At 42.1% G+C, this 19,537-nt stretch overlaps 2 protein-coding genes across 2 annotated transcripts in view; one reads left to right on the top strand and one right to left on the bottom strand.

The window, feature by feature from the left end:
- Positions 1 to 552: 552 nt before the first annotated feature.
- LYPD1 (LY6/PLAUR domain containing 1) lies at positions 553 to 17,465 on the top strand (the record flags this gene model as incomplete). The annotated part of the gene is made up of 3 exons (XM_084289208.1): positions 553 to 604; positions 1,161 to 1,298; positions 17,230 to 17,465. The coding sequence occupies 3 exons, from the start codon at positions 553 to 555 to the stop codon at positions 17,463 to 17,465; spliced, it is 426 nt and encodes a 141-aa protein (XP_084145334.1).
- Positions 17,466 to 17,814: 349 nt separating this feature from the next.
- Positions 17,815 to 19,537, bottom strand: part of GPR39 (G protein-coupled receptor 39) — a gene marked incomplete at both ends in the record, with an annotated part of 71,612 nt that continues 69,889 nt past the window's right edge. The window contains one exon of the mRNA XM_084288937.1: positions 17,815 to 18,329. Within this exon, the coding sequence (XP_084145063.1) occupies positions 17,815 to 18,329 (515 nt within the window). The remainder of the gene's footprint in view (positions 18,330 to 19,537) is intronic.

Here is a 19,537-nt window from a genome sequence, read left to right on the forward strand (position 1 = left end):
GCCGCCCCGCCCCGCCACAGAGGCGTCAACGCGGCCGTTTGGGGGCAGCGGCGGCCGGCTCCGCACCGCCCGGCAGCCCGCGGCCACCCGCGGCCGTTGTCTCGCCCGTCACGCTCCGGTCCCCAACGGAGGGAGCGGGACACGCGTGGGGCCGGCCCCCGCTCCGCCACCTGTGGAGGAGGAGGAGGAAGAGGAGGAGGAGGAGCGGGGCTGAGGGGCTCGGCGGCAGCGGGGCTCCCTCCTCCCTCTCGCAACTTTCCCCGTCGGCGCTCCCCGCCCCGCTCGGCTCGGCGGCATCACATGGTGCTGAGGGAGGGAGAGAGGGAGGGGGGGAGCCGCCCCCCAGCCCTCGCCTCTCGTACGGCTGCCGCCAGCCTCGGCGCTCAACTCCGGCGGGGCTGGAGCGGGCAGGCAGGCGGGGAGGCTCCCGGGGCTCCTGAGCGCGGCGCAAGGCGGCGGGGAAGCGGCAGCAGCGCTCCCGGGGCGCCTCCCTCCCGCTGATGCCCCTTCGCGACCGCTGCACGCCAGCCCGGCGGCCGCGGCTCCGGGAGGATGCGGCTCTTCCTCCTCGCCGCAACTTTCTGGGGATTGTGCCTGGCTGCAGGTAAGGGGCTGCCCCCCCTACACACACACACACGGAGGCGCCCCGGCTGCCGGGCGAGGCACCCCGACGGAGGCATGCCGAAAGCGGGAGGTGAAGGATGCTCTGCGGCTGTAATTGCGCGTGGCAAAACAGTAATTAAACCGTTTGCACTGGATTAGGGGGGAAGGAAACCCGGCGGCGCGGATCAGGGGTCCCTCTCCCTGGAGCCGGGCGGTTCTGGGCTGAGGGCACGGTGCGGAGCCGTTCGGGTCCCCGCCGGGTCCCCGCCGCCTGCTGGCGGCTGCCGCCCGGCGGAGCGGGGCACGCACCTGCCCGCCCTCCCCGGAGCCCCCCGGAACGGAGCCGGCTCGTAGCGGGGTGCTGAGCGCACCGGGCATCGCCTCCGGGAAGCAGGAGACGCGTTGGGTGCGTTTTGGTTGTGCCGAAGTCCCGCTTGGAGCTGCAGAGCTGTTAAGATCAGTGAAACGCAGAGAGAAAGGGATAAGCAGGACTTCTGCCACACATTGGGTTGCCTCTAATATTATTACTATTCTGAGCAAACCTCTGTCTGTTCCAGGTTTTGGTTTGCAAATACAGTGCTACCAGTGTGAGGAGTTCCAGCTGAACAATGACTGCTCTTCTCCAGAGTTTATTGTGAATTGTACAGTGAATGTTCAAGATATGTGTCAGAAAGAAGTCATGGAGAAAAGTTTTGGTAAGAATGTCATGATTATGCTCCTGTTTATTGGTGTTGGGCAGGATTTGTTGCTTCTTGCTCCACCCTTTCACAGTCTTCAGCTGCAAATAAATGTGGTATTCCCTCCGAGAGACTTCTGATTCAATTTCTTACGCTTCAGAGTGACTTTGCAACTCAATAGAGTTAATCATTTCCCTTTAAAACTGGTGTCAAAACTGAAGGATATAAGCCAAATGTTGATAAAGCTGTTAATGTGCAGTCTTATAGGTCTCAGATTTAGTTTCCCAGCACTGGGAAATTAATAACAACAAGTTAGTTTAATCTCATTACAGTTAATTACATGGCTTTTTTCCCCAAGAGATGTAAGGAAAGAGCATTAAATTAATAATTCCCTCCTTTCTTTTATTTACTCTAGCAATTCATATACTCTGAAGCTTTATCTTAAGGGAAGGAAAGTTTAGTCATCTTTGCTTTCATCCATAAAGGAAAACATCAAGCAAAAGGGAGAGAAGAATATACTGAACAATTTTTTTTTATTTTTTTTTTTATTTTTTTTTGAGTTCAGGGCAGAGTGGGAGGGCATAAATGGATGTATTTGCTATGCTCATTTTCTAAGTCTAAGGAGGTTTTTCCCTTACTGTAATTAATATTGAGTTAGCATATTTGGAGATAAATGTGTTCACAAACCAGCTGTGATTCTGCTTTTCAACCCTATTGTCTTTTGAGCTGTGCTAGAAATTGCTTTTCTATTCAGCCTCATGGAAGAAATCTGAAATTTTTAGAGAGCTGCCCTGACTCTCAGAACACCGTGTTGCTCTGTAGCTTTCTGCATGTGTAGAAGACTACAGCTTTATTAGGGACTCCGGGGCTGGGTAGATGATGAGGAAATGTGTTTGCTGGAGTTTCTGTATCATCCTGCTTTTACTGCAAACAGCAATTAAGGTGTTTTTAGGCATTAGAAGGGTAAGATAGCAACAGCACTGGTACGCTTCCATGTAGATGTGACCCCTGTACCAAGTGGTAAGCTTATGGAGCAAAAGGCAGGACTGGACTTAACCATGATTTAAGGAGAACTTGCTCTCTGTAGCATAACAGCTTGCAGCCGAGGGTAATGCTTTAGAGCACGGACGTTACTGATGTAAAGGACTGTTATGCTGTTCATATAAATCCAGCTGAAGTATGTCCTTCCTCAGCGAGTCGTTCAGGGACAGGGGAGTCCCTCTCTTCCTAGCAAATGTGTGCAGCCTCTGTCTTGAACTGTAACATTGGTTCTTCTGCATTAGGGAACCATTCATCAGTATTTTCAAGGTGCTTATCAATTAGCTAGTGCTGCTTGTGCTGGTAGCTGCAGATCATTGCATTACGAGCAATATGAAAATACTAGCAGTTGTTAACTGTTCAGCAGTAGCTGAGCTGCTGGCACTTTGTATCATCCTGGGTAACATCATGCACAGTGCCTGTTTCTGTACAGTATTCAGAAGCTCTCCAGTGTAGAGAAAAAGATGCGTGTTTAAAGGAAGATTAGTCTTCTTCAAGCTGTATTTTATTGGAGTATTTTATTTCAAGTTTACTTGTGAAAGATGGTGATGATGTGAGATAGTTATGGCTTGCTAGGTACTTTGAAAGTCTCAGCACCTCTAAATGAATATTTGAAGGTTTTGCTGTCTACACAACAAAGATTCAATAATAATTTTAATCAGTCTGAGCTGATGCTATGGAGGTTTGAAGTGCTGTCAATATGGTATGTAGACAAATGTAAAAATACCTGTCCTTAACAATAGTCAGTTGTTCTCAGTTAATTCTTAACATTTGCATGCGTGTTTTTATATTTTTAAATATCTTCCTGGGGTCCTTCATGTTTCAATTCAGTGCTACCTCAGAGTGTGTCAGCCTTCCAGGAACACTGCTGTAATGTCTTCAGGTGGATGGTAGAGGAGTGTTTTCAGTCAGGGGAACCACTCACATGTTGAAGCACGACGCTTCTGGATAAGCGCGCTGCACATGTGCGTGCGCACACCTGCGGGTATGTTGGGAGACAGCCTCTTGTGTGCCACATGTACCAGAGGGTAGGCGGTCATGCTCCTTCTCACAGAGTAGCAAACAAGACTGCAATCTGGCCAGTGTGGCTGTGACACACTGAAAATGCTAGTTGGAACAGTTTTAATAGATTTTAGACATCCAGAGATGCATAACAACTTGACCTTACTCCTACGAAGAAATTGATTTGCAAGTTGTATTTTTCTTTTCTGTGCAATTTTATACCATCTCTGGGCTGGTACTTGGATTTTCCCTTTAGGAGATAACTAGCATGCTGTGCATAGCAGGTACTACTGTTCTATTTTATTTAATTTACTTCTGTAAATGCAGTCCTTGTTCATTTGAAGCTGCGAGATTTAAATTTATTCACAAGCTGGAATTTACAATTTTTAACCTAAGTATTTCAAATTGAGTGAAATTTACATTGTGAGCATAGTTTGTTATTCTCAGTCAATTCTAGAGAAAATGGGTTGTAAAACTGATATAATTCAGTTCATCATCCTTTATTGTTTTTATTCCTAATTGATATTTAAATGTGCGTAATATAAATGCCTTATTCTCACAAGTTTTATTTAATAATTCATTCTACTTCTACCAATACATCTCATAACTGTGGGTTTTTTCAGTTGTTGCTTATCACTGAAAGCTGAAGTGTTTCAAATATTGATTTTAATTTATAATAGATTTGAGTTCGAGTTTCTAACCCAGAATATGAAAAATGAGAATTTGCATTTATTTGACAATGCAATCTCATAATTAGAGTTTTTCCTCTTGACTAGATACAGCCAAAGGAGTGTAATTTAATTTTTATAGACTAACCCACTTTTATCCTTAGTAAAATATAGCTGTGTCAGTAAGCAAAATGTTAAGTTCTTCTAAACCATATTTAAAAGTTGAATGCGATATATTGAGGTAGAGTTCATGGTCTAAATCAGTAGCCTACTGATCCAGTCACCCGGCCTTTGCAATATGCATCAGTCTGGTTAGCAGTGAAGGGGGTCGCCCACTTACATTTTGTGGTGTGCCTACAACACAGTCCCCAGCTTGTAGCCAGTGACTTTTTCCTGGGGTACTTGTTAGTGCCTATTTAGTCAGGCAGCAACACTTGGATGGTTCAGCCTCAGTTCTGTATTAAACTTCTGTAAGCAACTCAGTGGAGAACTTTGACTATGCAGTTTTTTCATTTATGTTGTAAATTATTCCTTATGTCCGACTGTAGTTAAACAAACCACCCTTCTTCATTTGCTATAAATTAGGGTTAGTGCTTCAAATACTACTATTTTCTCAGAACATTTTCCCAATTTCTGGAGAGCCAATCTCACAAAGCGTATTTCAGGTTCAGGTGAGACAGAAGTAACAGCAGCTTAGACACATTTCTAAGCCAGTGCTTCAAAAAGCAGCTATTATTGTGACAGCCTCTGATGGGAGTAGCTCAGAATGCAGGTATTTGTCACTTATGTTTTGAATCAGATAGGCGGGCATGGTATCCCAGCTGTTGGTATTGTTGGGTAGAAACTTGCTTCAGTGCACAACTTAAAATGAAATGAGAATCCAGCAGTAATTAAGTATGTACCTGAGTGATAACGTGGAACTAGGATAACTGTCTCCCCTGCAAAGATGCGCTTTGCTATGGCAATTTATATTTAGTTGCACTTCGGGATTTATCAGTGCACAGAATTAGAGACTTTGTCAAGTAAATGACAAAATATTTTTCTCACTTTAAGCAGAGTTTTATTTAAAATTTTTGCTGGCATAAGTTTTATGCAGTTATGCTAATGTTCTGCTGCAGTGGGATAGACAGAAGGACAGTATTTTGCCTGTGAAGCAGAATCTTACAAATTACTTTGTTAATTTATTATTTGTTTTTTAGAGATTAAATTATCGGTGCTTTTTACTTTTAGAGGGAAGAACGGTGAACATGGGATGTGGCACTGAAGACTACACCAAGTAATTTTTGTCCCATAGAAAGTAACATAAGGGATAAGTTTCCAGTGCATTTAGCTGGATATGCTGATGTTTGAAAACAGCATAAATGAAATGTTTGACAAAGGATCGGAATTCTTGCTTATAATAATTCCACGTGCAGATACTTTGTGGAAATACCCATGGCAGACCCCCTCATCCCGCTTGCCTCTCTCCTTTCCCTCCATAGGCTTTTAACTCAGAAATTTCCATGCTGCTTCATTTTAGAATGTAAGTAGGGACAAAGAAATCCCATGGTGTACTGGGATCAGATGAAACATCTTGATGATAGTTATATGAGTCTATAATATATATGTGCTTTTATATATACGTCATAGAAAACCTAATGTTTACCTTTTACTTAGGGCAAGAGCTCAGCCTCTGAGCATTAAAGCTGATCTAAAATCTACTTAGGGCAAAATGAAAGTTGCAATATGAATAGCTCAGAAAGGAATTGAGCTTGAAGGATGAGACCATCAACGCAGAAGGCAGCAAATGCAAATTTCACAGACCTTACTGTAAGTAAACCTGCCTATGTAAATGTTCTGAACAGTATACTTTGTGCTGTAATGTAGCAGTGAACATACTTTCACAAAATATCTTTCTTACTATGGGGGGGGGAAGGATGTGCAGTAACAAGGCTGATATTTTATAACGTCTGTATATATAAAACTAAGATTGTTTATGAATTTCCCTTTGCAAATGAATTGGAAAACAAGCTCATTGCTTCTATTAATCTGCAATAAGAAACTTCTTATTTGTTTGGTTTACAATGACCTTTCTAATGTATTTACATTGTATGTAATCATCCTGCAATGTAATTAAAGCAATTACTGTAATTGTATGCTTAAGAGTAGTGCATGGGAACATCAGGAACAAGATGATCATCTCACTGTTGTAATTTTTTTTTTCTTTACTTTCTTCAGTATTGGTTTCCAAGTTACTTGATTTATCCAGCAGAGGAAAGCAGTGTCTTAAGTTGTGCCATGATTTGGCCTACGTTAAGTTTTCTACCTATGATTTATTTATTTTTCAATCTTACTGTGTTGCTGCCATGCTTAAGCTGCTTTGTGTGTGGCTGTTCAGGGTTACAGAAGCGCATACTCTTCTCTGTTTTCATGCGTAGCATCCATTAGTACTAATACTAACTGCACATTTGTATCAAGGGGAAATTATACTCTGGTGCACATGTATTGACTAAATGATTAAAATAGCAAACACAGTTTAATCCCTACAGCAATTCTGAAGACATTAAAGTTTTTCAGGTAATAGCTGTATCTCCAGTATCCGTTTAGAAACAGTAAGGAACATACACTGAGCTGGCAGTGAATCTTTTTTTCCTTCCATGCTGTCCCTTTTGGCCAAGGCTTATCAAAACAATTCAACTTTTGATATGTTTTTAAAATTAAAGTGTAATACAATCTTTATTGACAATTAAAAAAAACTTAGCATGTGACAGTTGTTGCATCATACCTCCTACTGTTGGGTACCTGATGAAATGAAGACACAGTAATACTGAAAGCATGCTATTTGTTTTTGATGCTGGCTTGAATAAAAAGCATACAGTATATGTTGGTAATTTTTACTGCATGCTGAAAACTTAGAGCTGTGGATATATTTCCATTCAAAAACACTTTCCAGATGCCAAAGCTTTTCTTAGGAAATTGTTTCCAATCTTTGAGTTGCTTGGAAAACTTCCAGACACACATGATGAACCGAACTAAGTGCATCAGCTAAGGAGAAATTATGGACAGTACTTAATAGGTTGCTGTTTTAACTGTCTTTAAATACACAAGAGTAATGGCAGAGTTAACAGTTCAAGTAGTTTATGACTCAAAAGTCATGACAAATATCCAAGTGCAAAAGTGATGAAGGGCTGTATTATTTTAAGGAAGTTGTGGTAACTGGTCCAGTGAATTTCATTTTTCACCGGACATGGACAATAGCTTTTTATGTTTTTCTATTTCTCAGACTTGTATGAAAGGTATACAATTGAATTTGGGGAGGATACAGTGCACACAGCCTGGTATCTTTTAAACCTCCTTTAAGACTACTGCACTTCACACACAAGTGATCTGCATTTCCAAAACCTTCCCTGTGGACTGACCCTATCACTTCTCGTAGCTTCCAGTGACTTTATCAAAATGTAGGCAAATGCATTTTTATTAGATCTAAACTCTTTTCATCTCCATTTTTCATTTTTAGTCTGGACATTTATTGGAAGGGTTGGTGTAACCTACTTTGCCAAATTAGCAATGATGCTATGAATGTGGGGAAAATATATATAAACAAATAAACAGGCCAAGCCTGTTCTAAAGTTGAACAGGTTATAAAACTGTAGGTATAAAATAACTAAGCTATAAAAGCTGAATGGATTTTTAAAATCCATTAGCACCATAGTAGCACACCAGTATAAACATGTGGGACATTCCAGTGAAATTGGCAAGATCATCAGTGAGTAAGATGTATCAAGACATTTTGCATGTAAAATTATTTATGGGACTTACTACAAAAGTATATAATTTTGTAAAGGTGTAAAGGACTGTGGCTTTCCACTTCATTTCAGCAGATACGGATTGTGTCAAGAAAAATGCTGACACACAATCCTGAAAGTGAAGTCCAAGTTCACCTCTCTTGCTAGAAGATAAAGTATATTTTGGTCTTGATATCCAGGGCATTTCCTTTTGTTGTTGTTGTAGCATGAACATACAGATGATGGAGAACTGTGAACCAGCTTTGCTTGAAAGAACGAATGTGTTAATGCTTGGCTCTAAGTCCCCATTAGTGAGCAGAGAAATTAATAAGGACAGTAGGAAACAAAAGAATTAGACATGCAGGTGAAAGTTGAGCTTTGCTTTTTGGTTTGTAGCCTCCAGTGGCTTTAAAAAATACTTGATAATACCAGCATTAGCAGCTGTACTTAACTTTCTCTGTCTATGCATTTTTAAGCAGTTGAATGCCTTGCTTCTGCTTTGTGATGCTGCAAGCAGTAATAAAGGCTACTTTGTGCTGTTATTTACGTCATTAAAAGTGCAGTTTTGATTCAGATTTCCAGTACCAGGATTAGAAGGCACGATTTACGAAGAGATAGCATGGTAATCCAGACTGCTGTCATCTGTCGGTCAACGATTATCCAGTTTTCTTCTAAAATGTTTTAATTTCTGCAAGATGATGTGGAAGTTCAGGTCAGAAGGAGAATGAGGAGGCCATTATTTCATTTTCAAAAACCTCCTATTATTTTCCACAAAAAAGCACAAAAAATAATTTTAAAATACACCAGATATAGGGGGGTTTGTGATCCTGTAGGAGGATTTGTGAGTTTTCGCTGAAAATTATGATGAAAATATGCTAATATGAGCAGGTAGGTTTCGGTTTGCTTTTTTTCTTTCAGAATTATGTACTCCATAAGAGTCTAATCACATGGATATGCTTTTATCTTGCCTACTGAACACATCAAAGGGAGGAGATAGGGATGAAATAGCTGTGGTCCTAAAACACAGGATTAAAAATCGGGAAGTATGTGTCCCAGCTTTGTAAAAGATTTCAGGTCACCTAATTTCAGTGCCTAAGTTTCTTCAACTAAAGAACACTGATTATCCTTGCTTGTAGTATTTAATTAGTTGTTTATAAGGCATTTAGTACATTTCATGAGAATTTCTAGCAAGGTACAAATTATTTAACCCACTCATGAGCTCCAGAAAGAAAGTTGAGAAGATGGGATAGAAAGAGTTTGTGCAAAATGAAGCACAGAGGATGTGGTTGGATATGGTCATACTTTACAGTGGTTATACTTTAAACTTTCTCTTCTTAACTTTGCATTTGCAATCGTAAATAAATAAATTAAGCTTCCCCAGCATAAATTCTGTTTTAAACCAATATAAACATGATCCAGCTGTAACCATGACTGTGCATGGAAGCACAGCGTTGGAAGAATGTTACCTTTCCAACATTCAGTCACTTTCTAAGATATTTAGAACCTTATTAGACGAAACGTTTCTATTGAAACATAATCTATGTCTCTAGAAGGCAGCAAATCACAATGGGAACTGTTGCCTCTGTCACTGTATGAAGTATGCAAGCAGGTTCTAGCTAAGGAGCAGACAATTATAATGGCAAAACCACTGATGTCATAAAAAGATGGGCATAAAACCTAATATGAAAACTAGAACTTAGAAATGTATTTCTTTATATTTTGAATGCAATTTTGAACTTTACTGGTACAGTAAAATCCAGAAATAGTCACATTGTATATTTTATGTTCTTCAGAAAAGGGTATTAAATGTTTACGTGTTGCTGTAGAGTAAGTTCTCGTTTTAGGTTTCAGCATACATCACAGAACTTTTATAACTCCTACTGGGTGCTGAATTTCACTCAACTGGAGGGATGACAGTTTAGGACAAGAAATAAAGGTTGATATATAATCGAAACCAAAGTCAAAGTGTGGGTAGGCACACAAGACAACAAGCCCAAGCACAACAAAAAGGAAAACTTGCAGACTTACCAGGACTGAACGTTGACTGCTGCGAAATAAGATAATTGGAGCTATTGGGGATACTGTAACAGAGGAGGAGTATCAGTTCATACACATGGTCCTCGGGCTTGTCTTTATGAACATGAAAATAACACGAAACAAATGGCAGGCAAATCATAAAAATATGCTAATACTAGATAACTATTACAGGTTTCACAGGGGTTGTGTGTGCTGTAATACGAGGTGCCCACTGTTGGCCAGTTTTCCACCTCTTGTTTGGAGGAGACAGACAAAGATTAAAAGACACGAGGGGATAACTTCTGCCAAAGTCTGTTAATGGTACACCTCAAAATTTATGTTCGCCTACCTGCTAACTTTTTTAAGTTACTTATCCTAAGATACAGAACTTCCCTACATGCTTGAAGCTGTGCTTGTGTGTAAATCCACACCTCCTACTCCAAGCTGGACAAGGGGATTTTGTGACTGCTCAAGGATGACTTGTTCCTGAACCCTTGCTTGGCACAGAGTTTCTTCCAGCACTGCAGATTTGATGCAGCCTGCATGCTTGGAGTACACAGAGAAGATTTCTCTAAAGCAGTATTGTGGAAGGACTTGCAGAAGACAAATATGACTTCATGCCTACAGAGTTGGATATGTACAAAACACTGGAGCAAGTGTGTTGGTTTTTTTTTGTTTTTAATGGGGGTTTGTCAGTCATAGCCCATTAGGTGGAATGTTTGGCTTGAAAGAGTTCGCATTGGGGTAAACAGCATTGTGTGTTTGGTGTGAGTTAAACTTACAGCTACCAGTTTTGTGGCCAAGAGGCCATAGCCAGTTCTGGTGTAGAGCAGAGTGCAGCAGTTTCTTGCTGAGGTGTATCTTTGCAGGAAACAGGTTAAGAGTAGTTGGGTCATCAAGTGGGAAGGTGGCTGTCTTTTTTGGAAATGAGGTCATGGATCTTGGGGGTGGTATCTTAGTTGCCTAGTTTGGCTTCAAAGACTTTTACTGAAGGACGGTCTTGAGTGTACAGGTGCAAAGCAAAGTTACCTATTGTTAGGATTAGGGTTGGCTCTAAGGTTGGTGGGTCAGACTTGCTCTTTTTTCTCTGTACCTTCTGTAACAGAAGAATTTGAGGTGCCTAATAAGCAGTAAGAAAAGCAGTAGGAAAAATGTTTGGATATTCTAACGTCTTTTATATACGGTGTAAGAAGGAGGTAGGTATGATGTCACCTTGTTGTTGTCCCAGAAACATGTTTAGCTGCTACTCAACATGGAGACAACATGCACTGAGCTTTGCAGACAGGGTAGGTGGAAGAACTCTCATGTTTTAGATTTAAATAAATTGTAGCATCAATTGTTTGTTGCTATCAAGACTGAATGCATCTGCATGGGACTGAAACAGAGTACCAGGGTGTGGATGTGTGGAGCTAGACAGCAGCTAAGCAGGGGCTTTGAGCATTGCAATACAGTACTGGGGTGTGTGTGTGTAGTGTGGATCTTGATGAGAAAATCGATATTGCAAACAGGAGCTATGGAACAGCCTTCAGGACCTTTACCTTCATCACTTAATTGCATGGAATAGGGCAGAAATGCTGCAGAAATAGTTCTGGGCCTTCACACTCTCTCAATGTATGATCAGATGGGGCAGAGAGAAGCATAAGGTTGGCAGGTTGCTCGGTCCAGGAGTAAATTGTCAGTGTTTGGTTTTACCTCAGAGTGTTGGATTTGTTTATTTGTTGGTGTCTTTTGTTTGTTTTAATGTTTAGTATGTGCATGTGGAAGAAGAGGGGGTGGAATATTACTGCACTGTCACACAGGCACTCCAGCCTTGTCTACTCCCCTCTCTTCTTAAAAGTACTGGTAAAGTGCATCTTCAGCCAACCACACAGGCCTTGAGGCTAAAATGAAGGAAAATCAATCTGTCAGCAATAGATACTTTATAGTAAAACATCTTTATAGTACCTATGCATATGCATAGCACACGCTGCCCTGCTGAATCAGTGAAAAAGGCTGAATTACTCAGTACTCAGCTATCAAGAGAATGCACAGCACATACAGTAATTGTGCACCAGTGTAAACTGTTGAGGGTAGGTAGCTGGGAACGACCCTGTCCCGATAAAAGCAGAGTGCAAAACATGAGCTGTCCTTACCCAGCCAGAAATTCAAAACATTTGTAGATAGAAGAAGAGCTCCCCCAAAGTTTGGCAATTATATTTCTATGTGATGCATTAATGACAGTATCAAGCTGATTGCTCAAGCAAGAATATCCAGTAATTAGCAGTTGTCTGTGGTATGAGCCTTACGAGGCAGATAACCACTCTGAAGCACTGTCTGCTGTTCAGACTGCTGGTGGCAGATGGTGCCGGAAGATCTCAGAACTGGCTCAACACTAAAATAAACCACTGCAAGTGTCGAGTATGAGGAAGGACATCCTTGTGATAAAAAAGCAATTCTTTTTCCACAGATAATGTGGAAAGGATGCTGTTGTCCTACCTGAGCTCAGTGGGCAAACAGCAGTAGCTGTGGTATATTAGCTGGAGCAAGGAGAGTGGCATTTCACAGAGTCACAGAATAGTTTTGGTTGGAAAGAACCTTAAATATATAATTCCGGCCCCCCTGCCATAAACAGGGACACCTCCTGTGAGCCCAGGCTCCCCAAAGCCCCATCCAGCCTGGCCTTCAACACTGTCAGGGATGGGGCAGCCACAGCTTCTTTGGGCAGTCTGTGCCAGGGCCTCTCAGTGAAGAACTTCTTCCTGATGTCTGCTCTAAATCTCACCTCTTTCCGTTTAAAGTCATTACCCCTTGTCCTATCGCTGCACCCCCTGACAAAGGGTCCTTCCCCAGCTTTGCTATATGGCCCCCTTTAGGTACTAAAAGGCTACAACAAGGTCTCCCCAAAGCTTTCTCTTCTCCAGGCTGAACAACCCCAATGCCCTCAGCCTGCCTTCACAGGAGAGGTGCTTCACAGGTAGTTGTGCCCCAGGTGCAGGACCTGGCACATGGACTTGTTGAACTTCATACAGTTGGCCTCAGCCTATCGGTCCGGCCTATCCAGATCCCTCTGCAGACCCTTCCTACCCTCGAGCAGATCCAGACTCCTGCTCTACTTGGTGTCACCAGCAAATTTGCTGCGAGTGTGCTCCATCCCCTCATCCAGATCATCGATGAAGATATTGAAGAGAACTGGCCCAAGTTCTGAGCCCTGGGGGACACCACTAGTGACCAGCCTCCAACTGGATTTATCTCCATTCACCATGACTCTTTGGGCCCAGCTGTTTTTTAACCCAACAAAGCAGACACCCATCCAAGCCTTGAGCAGCCAGTTTCTTCAGGAGAATGCCATGGGAAATGGTGTCAACAGCCCTACTGAAGTCTGGGTAGATCACGTCCACAGCCTTTCCCTCATCCACTGAGTGTGTCACCTTGTTGTAGAAGGAGATCAGGTTCGTCAAGCAAGATCTGCCTTTCATAAACCCCTGATGACTGGGCCTGATCGCCTCATTGCCCTGTAAGTGCTGTGATGGCACTCAAGATAATCTGCTTCAGGGGCTTCCCCAGCTCTGAGGTTAGACTGACAGGCTTGTAATTTCCTGGATCCTCCTTCCAGCCTTTCTTGTAGATGGGCGAAACATTTGCTAGCCGCCAGTTGACTGGGACCTCCCCTGATAGCTAGGGCTGCTGATAAATGATGGAAACATCCTGATTAGCACTTCTCTCAGTACCCTTGGGTGGATGTCACCTGAACCTATAGACTTGCACACATTTAAGTGGATAGCAGGTCACTAAGCATTTCCTCATGGATTATGAGGTCTCCATTCTGCTCCCTCTCCCTATCTACCAGCTCAGGGGGCAACAAGTGGTCGAACTGCTAAAGACTGAGGAAAAAAAGGCAGGAAGTACCTCAGCCTTTTCCTCATCCCTTGTCACTGTTTCCCCCCACATCTAATATAGGATGGAGAGTCTCTTTAGTCCTCCTTTTTTTCTTTGTGTGTTTATAACGACATTTTTTATTGTCTTTGACAGTAATAGCCAGATTGAGCTCCAGTTGGGCTTTGGCCCTTCTAATTTTCTCCCTGCACAGCCTCACGACATCTTTGCAGTTCTCCTGAGTGCCCGCCCCTTCTTCCAAAGGCTATAAACACTCTTTCTCTTCCTGAGCTCTAGCCACAGCTCTCTGGTCAGCCTGGCTGGTCTCTTCTGCGCTGACTTATCTTTCAGCATGTGGGGACAGCCTGCTCCCGGGCCTTTAGGATTTCTAAGCCAGTGGTCAACTGCAGTAGCTGTGGTATATTAAGCCGTTGCTGGGGCAAGAGGGGTAGTGCTTCTGGCACTGGATCATGGAAGTCAGTTGTGCTAATTTATTTTCTACCACAATTTATTTCACTGGAATCACAATACGGTGTGAAGAAGGCTTAAGAGTATTTTCCTGCCTTTAAATCATACAGTTAAGAGTGTCATTCCTTTTTGACACTCAAGGAAAAAAAAAAAAAAAAAAAACAAAAAAGTGAAATCGTGGCTGAAATGTTCTAAAAATGCCACTCTTGTAGTAGTGATGTTCTTTCTTTTTCCATTAATCTTCTATGCCTGTTTTCATTTTCATTATGTCTTGCCATAAAGATACTACAGAACTACAGAAGAGGGACAGCCATTTTATCCTGATCAAGTTTAGTTCACGCCTGATGCTTCATAAATTCTTGGAAGCTTAATTAGTGTACAATAACATCTCATTTGTGAGCTGAAAAGGATCCATAAGTATTTAAAGAAAAAAGAAAGCTTGGCCATGGAGGATGTCTTAACTAAGTAGCTATTGAAAAACTGATGGAAGTGATGACTTTTTTTAATTATGTCAAGAATCTTGTTACAATTCAGATTATAGCTGGAAATGGGAGTAAACAATCATTTGGGAGTGGAATTTCCAACTGGAAAAAAATAGTTACAGAAAAGACACAGGAGAAGCATTACAATGGGATTTTATTACTGGTGAGATTATTCTCTCTATTTATGCATGAACATGGTCCATCTGTGTGTGAAACTCCAGTGCTGAAGTTGTAAAATTCTGGTCTGTGCTGGAATATTGGGGTTTGACTTTAAAAAGAGCTCAGGATTATTCTGTGGAATTTATCCGGTAGAACAGAGCTGTTGTAAATGCCTGGAGTTATGCTGCAGGACTTCGATTTCTGCAGGAGAGGTCTCCTGGAGTTGTCAGGTGAAAAACGTGCATCTGAGCACATTGCCTAATTGTTCACAGCACTGTACAGCTCTCATCTCCTAGTCTACAGGAATATTGCAAGGTATATGATATTTTCAGGGACTTTGCTAAATCATTTGCTGTTGAGAACAGGGCCTTGCAGGAATCCCACAAAAAAAGAAATAGACAGGCAATGATCTATAAAACAATGGGGGTAGCAAATCTGCCAATGTCAAAAGCTTTTGGCAGACATGGGCTTTGAGGAGAAAACTGAGATTTGCTGCTGTGTATGGAAGACTGAGGAATGGCTGAGTTAGGCAGGTGGCTGTAGCTGTAGGGAAGGAATAGATGATGAAGAGGTGCTGGATTAGAGGGGGGAAAACAACCACTGTGCTTAGTTCCTCTGAATGCAGGACTTCTTTTTTTTCAGGAGAGAAAGGGAAAGAAAAAAGTTAACTGCAGCCATGGGAAGGGTCACGTCTGCCTCAGCTGTAGGAAGACTTTGGACAAAATACCAGATCTTTGTGGGAGACATCTACTGAGATGTCAGTATCACAAGCCTATCGATGGCAGCATAGTCGAGGCCCCTTGGCAATGGTTTGTCAGCAGGGCCAGAGCTCTCCTTTTTGTGACCTACACCAATATTGTGCCTCCTGATCAGTCAGCCGTCGCTGGTACGGTTAGAGCCGCCTGTAGCTCCTCTACCTTCCTGAGAAAAGACTCCTCCTGCTGTGTTGATTGATTGAAGCTCACTGGAGATAGAGAAAGATTTAATACTGTCTTGAGGGCTTCTCTTCATGAGTTTAACCTGACAGCCTTAAAACACATCTCAGAGTTCAGATTTGGGGCGGGAGGGACAACAAAAAGCAGAGAAGTCCTCACGTTGTTTGAATGGCAGCGAGGTAGTGACAGTACAAAAGAACTGCTTTAATTAAGATCCTCTGAAGGCAGGAAATCCTTCTTTCTGAACATAACCCAGGTAAAGAGTATTTTGCTGCTACACACAGCACTTAGTAGTGTGGTGCCAGTTGCTACTGCAGAAGTATCTACTGAACGGTGTAGGTGCTGCAATGCTTGTTTCTGAAGTTCCTGGGGATTTAACAAGTACCTGCAGGTTACTTTCCTGCCTTATTTCTTTCAATAATAATAAAAAAATCTTAATCACTGTGTGTTTAGGAAACGTTATGGAACCATGCTTCAGGGTTTGGAGGCACTGTCTGAGGGAATCCTGGTCCCATGTCCTTCAGAGGGGAAAAGAAAAATCCTTTTGAGAATCCCATATTCTAAAGGAATCATGATTTTATTAGCCTTAGAAATATTTACCTCTTTCTGCAACCACAAGACAATATGAGCAAACCTCCAGTATGTAGATGGTGCATGCCTTTGTCCAGCACAATTTCTACTGTATCACTTGTGGGAAAATTTTAGAGCAATGAGAGGTGGAACTGCCGCAACTGGTTCCTGCTGTGTTTGGGAGTGGATGGGAGGGGGAAGACAACTATTTATTTTATAGCCTTTATGGAACATTTTAAAATAACAGCTATGTGCATCAGAATGTACATGTTTTTTTCAGATACGAAGAATTTGAGAAGTTATAAATTTAATTAGGTTAACTAATTAAAATAGATAAAATTTAGTCATATTTATAAATAAAAGACATTCAGAAAACCCATTTCTGTCCAAATGGAAATTATTTGTTGAAGCATTAAACTTCAAAGAGAGCAAGAACTGCGATTACTTGGAAAAGTACTTCTAGTTTTTCTTTAAAATAAAAAAGTGGGGTAGAGAAGAAGAAAGTTTTGCTGAGAGTCATTCTCCTTTTACTCTTGGTTACTTGTGTCTGTGTGGCAAAGCAACAAGAAAGGGAAAAAAACACATTAAAGGCAAATTAAGAGCATATAAAACAGTAGCTATGGAGACACCTTACAGACACATTCAGCATCAAAAAGTAATTTTCAAACTAACTGCATTCCAGTTGTACCTATTCAAACAATGTGTTCCAAAACATGGAAAATTCTGGTTATAAAATACATTTTGCTGTACATTATGTGAATCAAGTATTTTTGGTTCCAACCAGAGTTAAATAAAAGAAAAAAATGCCAGAAAGGGAGGCCATGATCCTCCTGCAGTGCAGAGCTGGTAGTCACATCCCAGCTCAGGTTTGTGGCTTAATCACCAGCATTGCTTTGGAGATTTAACTGGTTTTGCAACAGTTTTCAAGCGTGAGTCATGTTATAAAGGAAAGCTAGGTTCGTACCAAGCTGAGTAACCTTTGTTCTGTGTCACAGGAATCATGTATCGCAAATCCTGCGCATCTTCAGCAGCCTGTCTGATAGCCTCTGCCGGATATCAGTCTTTTTGCTCTCCTGGGAAAGTGAACTCTGTTTGTATCAGCTGCTGCAACACTCCGCTCTGCAATGGACCCCGGCCGAAGAAGAGAGGGAATTCTGGTGTGGTGCCGAGGGCACACGTGATAACCACTGCTCTGCTCCTTAAATTGTCTCTCTTGTTTTTGTATTGCTAAACTTCGAGCAAGTTTTTTGCTCTGCACAGTTTGTTCTGTCTCCTTTCTTCAAAGACACTGCAATTATTTTCTATTTGTTTCCAAATCCCTATCAGCAGCGAGGGAAGTTCAGTGGCTGTGGGGAGAAAGAGGCTGACATTTTTGGCAGCTAATGAATTCAGTTAGCAGATTGAATTTCCAGTGTGCACTTAAAAATCTAAACAGCAGGATCCAGAACTCCTGCTCTTTTTGCGTAACTGGAAACAAATCCATCTGTGTTATTGCATTTAAGATGTAGTCAGTTCCTCAGCCACTTTAATTCACATTTTTAAGTTCATCGCTGATCGTTAACTTTGCCTTATATATGAAGTCATACTTCATTTTCACAAAGGCTGGTTTGTGTGTCTGGAGTGGGCTCTGAGCTCGTCTTCAGTGGCACTACTTCCAAGCTGGGCTCCAGTGATTCAAGACCTGGTTTCTGTGGACTGCAGTTGGTCTCAGTCTGAAAAGTACTTAAAAAAACTTTCTTGCTGCTCTTGGTGGAAGAATTGCGCACAGAGGAAAAGAAGAGCGGGCGCAGGGACCGTCTGCTCCTGGCTGTTGAGTTCAGGTTGGCTCTGAGGAACTTCTCTTTGTTGGCGTGCTGTATGGTCAGGTGGCAGCGGAGGACCTGCAGAAACACGCTGCGGAACTGCTGAGAGGAGATGTTGTACAGCAGGGGGTTCACCACGGAGCTGAGGAAGAAGAAGCTGTCAGCTATAGGAAGAAGAGTGATGTACGCTCTGAAGTAGGGGACAGTCCAATCCTGCTTTGGTTTCGCAGCAGCCATGATCCTTCTAACCTGGTTTGGCATCCAGCATATTGCCAGAGTTGCAACAATCAGCCCTGTGAACAAACAGAAAAGCACAGAGTCACAGAATATCCCGAGCTGGAAGGGATCCATGAGGATCAGCGAGTCCAACGCCTGGGTCCCCAAAGGACCACCCAAAAATCACGTGTCTGAGAGCCTTGTCTCGGAGGGAGAAGTGTGCGTATGTAGGGGGAAAAAACAGAAAGGACCTAGTATCAGTTCTGCACTTACTGGTTAAGAAACACTACCAGTTTTTCAGTGTTTTGCTTAACAGCTTTTTCTGCCAGTAGCTTTTTTTGTTTGTTTGTTTTAATTACTGTTACGAGGTCATTGCAGCGTATGCTACGGACAAAAGATTGCACAGTGCTTGGATAGTGTTTCTTTGTACCTGTTGCCATTTATTAGTTTTCGAGGTGTTCTTTCATCAATGCCTATATCTTTGGAAAGAATGGGTCTTTGTTTTGGTCTGTGTTCTTACACTTCTTATGTTTTTCCCTTTATTTTGAGAAACAAATGAACAAAATAAATAGAACCTATAGCCATATAAGATCAGGCAATACCCAAAAGAGATCAGATTCTTGTTTGTACTTTACAAAAAAAGAAGAAACTGTGTGCATAGTAATATATTTGGTGTTATTTTTGGTAAATTTCCTCTTACAGAAGATATTTTTAAGTAAAATATGTATGGATCTTTTTATGGTAATTAAGATTTGTTGGGCTTTCTTAAAATCAAATTCCAGTGGAATTAAATTATGAATGTAAATGAGAAAAACCCAAGCCTAATCATGAAAGTGTAAACAGTTTCGGATTATAAATTATGCTTTAAAATGTGGTATCCGACCATTTTGTATTTATATGTAGATATAAATACACATTGCTGCATCACTGATGGCATTAAAAAGGGGGTGGCTTAAGTGCAGGATGTCTGAAAACGCTGCCTCTGTGGCCTGGCATTCAGCGGAGCTGCAGCAGCGATGCCATCCTCAGAAGTGCAGCCCTGGAGAAACGTGTTGGTGACGGGAGAGCTCGGCTCCCACCAGGCGATGGAGCAGGGGATGGGCACCCGGGACGGGCACCCCAGTCCTCCCTGGCACCCACTTCCAGCACGCAGAGGCACTGGATGTGCTGGCATCCTACATGAACCATGAGGTACAGGAGATAATTCCTCCACAGTGCTCCCCTTCAAAGCTCTACTTCTGAAACGAAATAGAGCCACAGGTTTACTGCTCCCACTTTGTTTTTC

The sequence above is a fragment of the Netta rufina genome (assembly GCF_964035555.1).
Source record: "Netta rufina genome assembly, chromosome: 6".
NCBI classification, from domain to species: domain Eukaryota; kingdom Metazoa; phylum Chordata; class Aves; order Anseriformes; family Anatidae; genus Netta; species Netta rufina.